The sequence below is a fragment of the Culex quinquefasciatus genome, chromosome 3 (genome assembly GCF_015732765.1).
Source record: "Culex quinquefasciatus strain JHB chromosome 3, VPISU_Cqui_1.0_pri_paternal, whole genome shotgun sequence".
In the NCBI taxonomy this organism is placed as follows: Eukaryota; Metazoa; Arthropoda; class Insecta; order Diptera; family Culicidae; genus Culex; species Culex quinquefasciatus.
The window spans coordinates 138,187,428-138,197,400 of record NC_051863.1 but is presented as its reverse complement, the minus strand read 5'-3'; the positions used below and the strand labels follow the sequence as shown (position 1 = coordinate 138,197,400).

The following is a 9,973-nucleotide window of genomic DNA, read 5'->3' as shown; positions in this document are numbered from 1 at the left end:
ATGGAGTTGCTGAATGCTGAAGATCTTTGGATAAAAAATATTGAATACCAGGCCTTTGAAAATGCCAAAAAGTTAAAAACGATAAAATTGAAACGGAATTTAATCTCAAGCATAGATGGATTCAAAGCAGTGCCTTCATTAGTTCACCTGGATCTGTCTTATAACAGAATTACTCATTTTAATAACGATGCTTTTGAAAAGAACAGAAAACTTGAACGGCTGTTCATGAACCATAACGACATTTCAGAGCTACCTAGCTTCCAAAATATTGATAATCTTGAAGTGCTAAATTTGTCAAATAATGATCTTCAAGAAATATCTGACACCCAGTTTAGCGGAAATCTCATGCTGAATAGTTTAGATGCATCTTACAACCAGCTTAGCCACTTCAATTTAAACCAACTCGATGATAAGCCAAATCTGTCTTTCATATCTGTAAGCTTTAATAATCTTGAAAGCCTTTACATTCCTGGACAAGTTCAAAAAATGGATGCTCGAAATAATTCTATTAGTAGCATCAATGCCAATATCTGTTCACTTCAACATTTATTCTTATCACACAATCAAATTACAGACATTTCAGCATTGCACAACTGTAGAGGCATGAAAATGTTAAATTTGTCACATAACAAACTCCAAAGCATTGATTTGATCGAATCTATGCCTGAATTAAGCAATTTGAATGTTGCACACAATCAATTATTTGAAATAAATTTTCCAGCAAAGGTAGCACATCCTCTACAAATTTTAGATTTATCATATAATCACCTTAGCTTTGGCCCCACTAACAAATTTGATCAAATGAAAACTCTCAAGTTGAATAACAATAAATTTATTGAATTTAAATTTGGTGGAATGATGAAGAGTCTCAAAAACGTACAACTAAGCAACAATGAGTGGTGTTGTGATAAAATTACGCAAATTATGCAAGAAAAAAGAGAAATAATTTTCGATAAAAATGAAATCTGCATTAATTCTCAGGCTAGATTACTAAATGGGATTTGCTGCAAGGACTACACACGTGGTTTTAATAGTCGTCTAAAAGAAATGGTTACAGAAATGTATGTCAACAAAAAAGATCAAGGAAAATGTAAACCAACCAAACCAGTATTTGAGGTGAATCAAGCTATCGTTCAAACAATGCATAACAAAACTGCTGAACTGGAAAGTTCTTCAAGAGAAATATTAAATGAACTGGAAACCGTGATATGTCAAATTACACACATCGAAAAAAAAATTATTAATGACACGACAAAGCGGTTGGAACTTCAGACAGTAAACCGAAATTTTATAGAGTTAGTTGAAAAATATCGTGGAAATTACGAAATTGCAAAACAACACCTAATCAGTCCTTTGTGGACACTAGGCAGAATTGCAAAGTACACCCAGTTTAGGAAGAGAAATTCAGACAATCTTTTGGCTCGTCGCATGAAAGAAGTTGAAGAAACTATTGTTCGCGTGGAAAGAAAGAATTTAGAGAAGTTGACCTCAAAGAGTGAAAATGAAAGGCTTGAAGCAGTGCTGAACCAAATAAAAGAAGAAGAATTTAAATTAAAGAAAGAAAAACTAATTTTAGAGAAAACATGGTACAGAAACTCACCAAGCATATTAGAAGGAAAAGTTTAAATTGAAGGAACAAGTGTCTTTATTTTGTTAAACTGATTAAAGTTAAAATTGCTACGAAGATGGATTTTACGTCAATGATCACAATAAAGGAGTTAAAGAAATTGTTGTAGAAATTCATTCTCAAACAAAATTATGATTAAAAACTGATTTTTTGAAGTTTGACGAGCAGTCTTGTCAAGAAAGAGAAACTGATTTTTTTCTGCTTCACCCACGTCTTTATTTGTGGCCTTCTGGGGTTTGCTGAAAATGGCAAGAGCCAAAAAATCAATATTACGTCCTTTTTAAATGTTAGTCTTGTTTAAAAAATGAAAATAGGGTAATTCTCCGCCAACTCACACAGCAGTTGCCCCGACCCCTCTTCGATTTGCGTGAAACTTTGTCCTAAGGGGTAACTTTTGTCCCTGATCACGAATCCGAGGTGTTTTTCAATAATTTGCAGGCTGAAACGGTGATGAGATAGAAATTTGGTGTCAAAGGGACTTTTATGTAAAATTAGACGCCCGATTTGATGACGTACTCAGAATTCCGAAAAAACGTATTTTCGATCGAAAAAAATACTAAAAAAGTTTTAAAAATTCTCCCATTTTCCGTTACTCGACTGTAAAAATTTTTGGAACATGTCATTTTATGGGAAATTTAATGTACTTTTCGAATCTACATTGACCCAGAAGGGTCATTTTTTCATTTAGAACAAAATTTTTCATTTTAAAATTTCGTGTTTTTTCTAACTTTGCAGGGTTATTTTTTAGAGTGTAACAATGTTCTACAAAGTTGTAAAGCAGACAATTACAAAAAAAATGATATATAGACATAAGGGGTTTGCTTATAAACATCACGAGTTATCGCGATTTTACGAAAAAAAGTTTTGAAAAAGTTGGTCGTCATCGATCATGGCCGTTCATGGTCACCCGCGACAGACACGGACGACAAAACAAAGAGAAACGCAAAAAGTAACTTTTTCAAAATATTTTTTCGTAAAATCGCGATAACTCGGTATGTTTATAAGCAAACCCCTTATGTCTATATATCAAAATTTTTGTAATTGTCTGCTCAACAACTTTGTAGAACATTGTTACACTCTAAAAAATAACCCTGCAAATTTAGAAAAAACACGAAATTTTAAAATGAAAAATTTTGTTCTAAATGAAAAAATGACCCTTCTGGGTCAATGTAGATTCGAAAACTACATTAAATTTCCCATAAAATGACATATTCCAAAAAAATTTACAGTCGATTAACGGAAAATGGAAGAATTTTTAAAACTTTTTTAGTTTTTTTTTTCGATGAAAAATACGTTTTTTCGGAATTCTGAGTACGCCATCAAATCGGGCGTCTAATTTTACATAAAAGTCCCTTTGACACCAAATTTCTATCTCATCACCGCTTCAGCCTGCAAATTATTGAAAAACACCTCTTTTTTCGCATGTTCAAAAATGGAAGGGGTCGTACCGCCCCTCCGTCACGAGATATCAAAAAACGGATTCGTGATCAGGGACAAAAGTTACCCCTTAGGACAAAGTTTCACGCAAATCGAAGAGGGGTCGGGGCAACTTTTCCCGATTTCGTGTGAGTTGGTAGAGAATTACCCAATATTATTTTCATAAAGATAAGAAAATTTTCATATTCGAATGTTTCATATTTTAACATTGAAAATCGGACCATTAGTTGCTGAGATATCGACATTAGAAAATGGTGGGTTGAGACTTAGAAAACATCAATTTACTGTTTTTAATTCTTTACATGACAATATCTCAGCAACTAAGGGTCATATCAACAAAATTCAAAAAAGCAAAATATAGAGAATTTTCTCATCATTTCAAAAATATATTTTTTTTGAAAATTGAGCTATGGGGCATTAATTTTAAAAATTGATAACTGCGACTATTTTGAAAAAAGTTTCCTAAAAATAGCTATAACTTGAAAACGGAGCACTTTATCAAAATTTCACTTCAGTACTTTTTGATTGAAAATTTGATTTTACATCGAAAAATTAAGTTGAAACATTTTTGCGACCAATATTTCGATTTTTGAAAAAAAAAGCAGTATAAATTCAAAAATTCATAACTTGGTCAAAGATTTTTTGGATTTGAAAATTTCTGAAAAGTTGGCATTTCATGTCCCCTAAAACATATGAAAAAATAAAAAATGTGTTTTTTGCAAATCAAGATAAAGGAACAAAAAGTGAAATTGATAATCACATTTGTTTAACGTGTATTTTTACATTTTATCGGTGTAGTTCTTATCCATTACTACAACTTTGCCGAAGACACTAAATCGATCAAAAAATTCCTTCAAAAGATACAGATTATTGAATTTTCATCAATCATTTTTGTATAGCTGGAAAATTTGTATGGAAAATTATATGGGCAAACTAATGATGCAAAATTGCTTATTTGGGCATACCGAAGTCAGCAAAAAAGTTTCAGCTGGATTTATAAAATACAAAAATTAAAGTTAATAAAAAAGACCTATTTCGTAGAGCTCATTACTCAACTGTAACAAATATTCGGCACATGTCATTTTATGGGAAATTGAATGTACTTTTCGAATCTGCAATTACTAAAAAGGGTAATTTTTCATTCAGAACAATTTTTTTCATTTTAAACTAAAAGCATATTTAAATACTTGAAAATGAAACAAGATAAAAATAAAACAAGAGAAGTAAAGATTTTCGCAGTATAAAAGTTGCTCTAATGACCTCATGAGAAAAATAGAAAAAAAAAACATCTAGAAAAAACATCTGGGCATTAGAGGGTCAATACTATTAATAGGGGAGTCAGATCTAAAATTTTTGGGCCTAATAAGAAAGGTCTTTAATTTTTTTTGCAAAAATGAAAATTTTATGAAGGGGTTTTTTTTGGTTTTTAATATTTTAAATGGGGGACGTCATGAAAAAAATAGTTTTGTAAAATATAGTTTAGTCTTCTTCAAAATTAAAAAAAATATAAGTTATGACAGTTAATATATTTTCTTTAAAACAAAAATTTAAAATCTCATAAAAATGCAAGTTGTGGCAACATAGCACAACTCCATCGATCTGGAATGAAACTTCAGCCTGCAAATGAATCCTTATTGTTTGAAAACTGCACGCTCAAAGCTACGTCAGTTTGATTGGGAACTCTTTCATTTTATAAGACGAAGTGACAAACTTCACCAGAGACAGTAGAGCGGGAAGGGGGGCAAATGTCGTCAAAGATGAGCTTCTTTACTGAACCAGTTTCTTAACAAGATGATATTGTGATGCTTGTCTGTCTGTGAAGAAGCCCCTTCGGGTTAAGAGTCGTCGTTCAAGAGTGGTTTCAATATTTATTAGCAATTATTGTTCACTGGAATGGAAAATGGAAAAACAGAGGGTGGGAGGACTTGCGAGGGGAAAGTTTTAATTGCTGCCAGGGAAATCCTTCAACGGAAGAGATATTAATTAGAGTTGAAAATGTGGGGCAACTTTTCTACAGAAATGATTTCTTTACCAAAAGTTACGAAAATTCAAGTTCAGCTGTTAACTTCTTCGCATTCAGTTCACACAAAATAATCCACCAATTTTATGACATCAACTCAATCCTGACAAGTTCATCCCAGCTGGTCGTCCACAGATGGAGCTTTATTGTCCACGGGGCAGACACATAAATTCCGCAGTGTACCCCTCCTCTTGGACCCTCTCCCGTCAGTCAGTCAAGTGGGGATTGGGGGGACGTCTTTCCATCAAAGGACATCAAAAGGAGGAGCAGCTCGAGTGAGGGTGCTAACTGGAATGTAATAAAAGAGGAGCCAACTTTTATCTATTGGCACCAGATCATGAGACAACGAGTCAGCAATTTGGAAGCCATCAATCACACTGCTTGATGTTAGTGCTTCCGTGCGGGAGCTGTCTGCTGGCTTCTGGCTTGTGGCTGACACATGAGCTTTTTGTGGATATTGAGCGGGTCGGATTGATGCAAGATTCTCCTAAAATATATTTTCAAAAAACTTCTCGAGGAAATTAAATCCTTCGAGAAGATACAATAAGCATATAAATCTGTCATCTGTTCACGGGTCCCCCACAGACCGTTATTATGAAAAAAAAAAAATATTCCACCCAAACCAATGATTGGACATGGTTCCTGGGACCATTCTGCACCTCTAGGCCGAGTTTCAAAATATTTGCCGGCAGAAATTTCGAATACGGTCAGTTTTAGTGTTTCGAGTAGAAATTATGGAGAAATCACATATAAAATGCGTAGGAAAAAATCAAAGTTTCAATGTTTCAACTCCAAAACATTACTGGTCACGGCTTTAAACTGTACGAACATGTAGCAGAATAAAAACGATTTACACACTGACTTAGCCGGATTAAGCCTAAGTCAAGTAACTTAAGTATATCAATTACATGTTTATACCTTAATATTCAAAACAAACTCCTGCATTAGGGAATTTTAAGTCAAGGAAAACTAGATTGCAAAAAAAATAACTTAAAATGGGGTGACTTTGGGCCAAGGGGTGACACTTTACCAAATTTTACAATTTTATAAGGCCAGGTACCTTAACAACAAGCTCGATAAGCTACGTCACATTGTTAGAAAATCTCATGTTTTTTCATGAAATGTTATTAACAAATATCGTTTTTGAGCGAGCAAAATAAAAATATCCAAAACATATGCCTTCCCGTTTGTGATCATAGTAGCCAATGTTTTATGCTAAAAACGCTTGTATACCAAGAATTTTGAAAATTCGTCACTTTTTGTTCACTAAAATGCAAATATTTCGGCTTTGCGTGGACATAAATTGAATGTTAAAAAAAGCAAAATGATCTCCATAAAATTTCCTATAAGCTGAATGCATTAGTTTCGGCTGCAAAATTTTTTGGCTCGTTTCGATTTTTGAAATTTTTTTGGCTAAAAAATACAAATTTTTCTCCCTAAAACGCCCTGCTATGCCCAAACACAAGCTTTTATGGACTATGTCTGTACAGGAATTTGTTCAGGGGACATTAAACTATAACTTGAAGCCCAAGGCGACCAAATTTGAATGACTTTAGTATGATTGTTACTCGCATTTCTGAAAAATACTCGAAAAATGCACTTTTTTCATTCAAGCTCCGCGCGCGAGTTGTAAACCATTTTTGGGAATTTTTTGTTGTGTTAAAACATTGTTCCTGAAATCCTAATATACCATTCTAAGGGTGAGCACCGAAGATTTGACAACTTTTCATTTTTTTGGGACGGCCTGCTGTCCATACAATAATGGTACGTAAATATTCGAAAATCTGTAACTTTTGAATAAATTTCCTGATCAATTTGGTGTCTTGAGCAAAGTTGTAGGCATTGTTGAGAAATATTCTGAAAAAATAGGTACATGGAAAAAATGCTGATTTTTTTGTTAACTTTTTATTCACAAAAACTCAATTTCCCGAAATACGTATTTTTTATTTTCGAGATTTTTTTATATGTTTATGACAGGCCTGCCCAACGTCTGGCCCGCTGGCCGGATCCGGCCCGTAAAGTCATTTCATCCGGCCCGCGTCGGCTTTTCAAAATAGTTCTATGACCGGCCCTCAACTCAAAGCTGTTCATGAAATATCCAACTAATGAAATGAGTGTATAAATTAAAAATAACTGTTTTAACTAAAATTAAATAAAAAAAAACATTCTGTTTCTTTTTTTTTTGATTTTGCAATAAAATGTTGCTGGTTCAACATAATATTTGAATTTTGCCTTTTCTTTTTCAAAATCTATCATTCTTTATAATTGAAATTAATACTAATCATTTTTATATTTCATATTAAGCGCAGCAAAACTAAATTATCCAATTCGTTGAATTGTAAAATAGATATAAAAATAGATCTTTTATCAAAAAATGTATAAAAAGACACTAAATTTCAGTTCTTTCAGTTTTTGCTGTGTTTACTACAAATTGATGCTTTTCTGTTTTGAAGAACATGATTCAAATTTATTTTTTAATAAATGAGTAAGCAAAAACTATGGAATTTTTAAGAACAACTTTTAAAAAGCAAATTATTCATACTTTAAAGAAAGATCTCTGCAAATATTTTTCATTTATGAATAAAAAAATTTCAAAATGAGTCAAGAAATCAGGGAACAAAACTTAATTTTTTTAATTAAAATTCAATAGTTTACTGAAATTTGAAAAAATAACGAATTTTAAACTATTCAATATTCATTTTTCAACATTTTTAAAATTTGGAGTATGTTTAAAACCATTTTGAAATATTTTGTTATAAAATAAATTTTAACAACAACGTAAAAAGTGTTTTTTGTATGGAGATTTGATTCCAAATTTAGTTTTAATAAATTTTATCGTGCCTCGTTGATTTTTGAAATATATTGTTGTGTTGAAGAAATTAAGCTTTTAAAAAAAATTGCAACGACCAATGAATTTTTTATTGTTTTCATAGTCATCAATAATAAAACACATTGTTTACAGTTATTTTTGTTTTTCATTCCTAAAAGCAAGAATCTTATTTGCAATACTAGTTTATTTATTTGTTTACTTTAAAAGAACCTTTTCAAAGTTATATTATGAAAAATTATTGTCTTCTCTTTCAACTTTTGTCAAACATTAGATCCGGCCCGCCACTCCTTCAGAAAAATCAGATCTGGCCCGCAGGGCCAAAAGGTTGGGCACCCCTGGTTTAAGAGGACAAAAACCCGCAACTTTAGAGTCATAGAGAAGTATGGTCAAAAATTCTGCCGCCAAGTTATGATTTTTTGAAAAATAGTGATTTTTGGAAAAAAAAACAAATTTCGTAAAAAAATCGATTTTTAAGAGTTCTGAAAATATATTTTTTTTTGAAAACATTAGAAAATTTGCAATGCAATTGTCTAAGAGACTTTGAAGATTGAACCTCTGGTTGCTGAGATACAGTGGCTTTAAGAAATTGAAACAGCAAAATTGAAGTTTTTTAAATCAAAACTAACCTTTTAAAAGGGTCAAACATTGAATATTACGCCCAAATCGTTTTTTTCGTGAAATCGTGATAACTTTTGATGTTTGTAAGCAAATCCCTTGTATTTACATATCAAATTTTTTGTAATTGTCTCCTCTACAACTTTGTAGAACACTGTTACACTCTTAAAAATTACCCTTTGTGGTTTGGTTGAGCGTTTTAGCAGAATGCATTACTATGAAACTCGTCTCTTTGTATTCATAGAAAATTCCCTTTCCCTTAAAATGACATGTTCCAGTTTTTTTTTTACAGTAGAGTAACGAAAAATGGCAGAGTTTTTAAAACTTTTTTAGTGTTTTTTTCGATAAAAAAACGGAAATTCATAATTTAATCAAATTTGATTCTTACTGCTTTTTTAAATTTTAATAAAGTTCAATGGAGGGTTAATCTTTGTTATTTTCTATGAATGCTTTGATTTATTTTTCAGAAGTAATATGAATTATTTTCACACTTTTTATCTCCTTATTCCACTTCATTTCGTGCTAATCCGAATAATTCACCACCAAACTACATCGATTTGTATGCGCTGAGCCCTACATTCTCCTAAATCGTCAAACCCTCATCCTCAAACAAAAAAAGAAAAACTGTGTGTGAGTCCTCCCATAATGACATTCTTAACATGAACGCATGAACAACTCCACAAGTCGTGTGGCACCGAAAGCAATATGTCCTGCGGCGATAAACAGAACCAAATTCGATCCCCTCCCGCCGGCGCTCATTTCGTCATCTTATTTCTCGTTGAAATCGCATTCTAAATCCCGTATAGAATAATACACATTCTATATTGAGTAGCCCTTTTCGATTCCGGGGCGGGTCACACCACGCTATCAGTTGTTGGCCAGGTTCTGACGCAGTTATGCTTGGTGAATGGGACATAGACAAGTGGATCTGTAATTTTGTTTCACTTTTTATTTTCATTTGAAGAGCTTTCATAAAAAAATTCTATTTTTATGAAATTTGTGATTGCTTAGTTTTAAAATTACTCACTTTTTAATCTTTATTTTGCGTTGCTTTTTTAAATTATATTCTAGTGTCTCTGACACTAGAATCCGCAGCAACAGGAGCTGCCAACACGGGGATAACCACTCTCTCTCTCCTCGCAGATATGCTTCACTAAGCGACCATAAGCTCTTGCATCGGTGGGCCCCGGGTTGCAGTCTCCGTCACCAGCCTCCAGGGGGAAAAACTTTCACCAATTTTCCATGGAAACGGCCGGCGCGAGGGTTGCCCATTCAACGGAAAAATCTTCTTTCATACGAGTGTTGTCTAGAAAATGCAGAAGGGAGTGAAAAAAAATCCTAAACTCAATTTCCTCTCGCACAATGTCTCCCTCGCATGTCTCAAGCAGGCCCGGAATGTGCCATAATTGCACTTGTGAAGTAGGAATGGGTCCTCTTTTTGGTC

At 32.9% G+C, this 9,973-nt stretch overlaps 1 protein-coding gene across 1 annotated transcript; it reads left to right on the top strand.

The window, feature by feature from the left end:
- LOC119769266 (leucine-rich repeat and guanylate kinase domain-containing protein-like) lies at positions 1-9,686 on the top strand. Its single transcript, XM_038261219.1, has 2 exons — positions 1-1,021; positions 9,673-9,686. Exons 1-2 carry the CDS (start codon positions 1-3, stop codon positions 9,684-9,686), a joined length of 1,035 nt encoding a protein of 344 aa, XP_038117147.1.
- Positions 9,687-9,973: the final 287 nt, after the last annotated feature.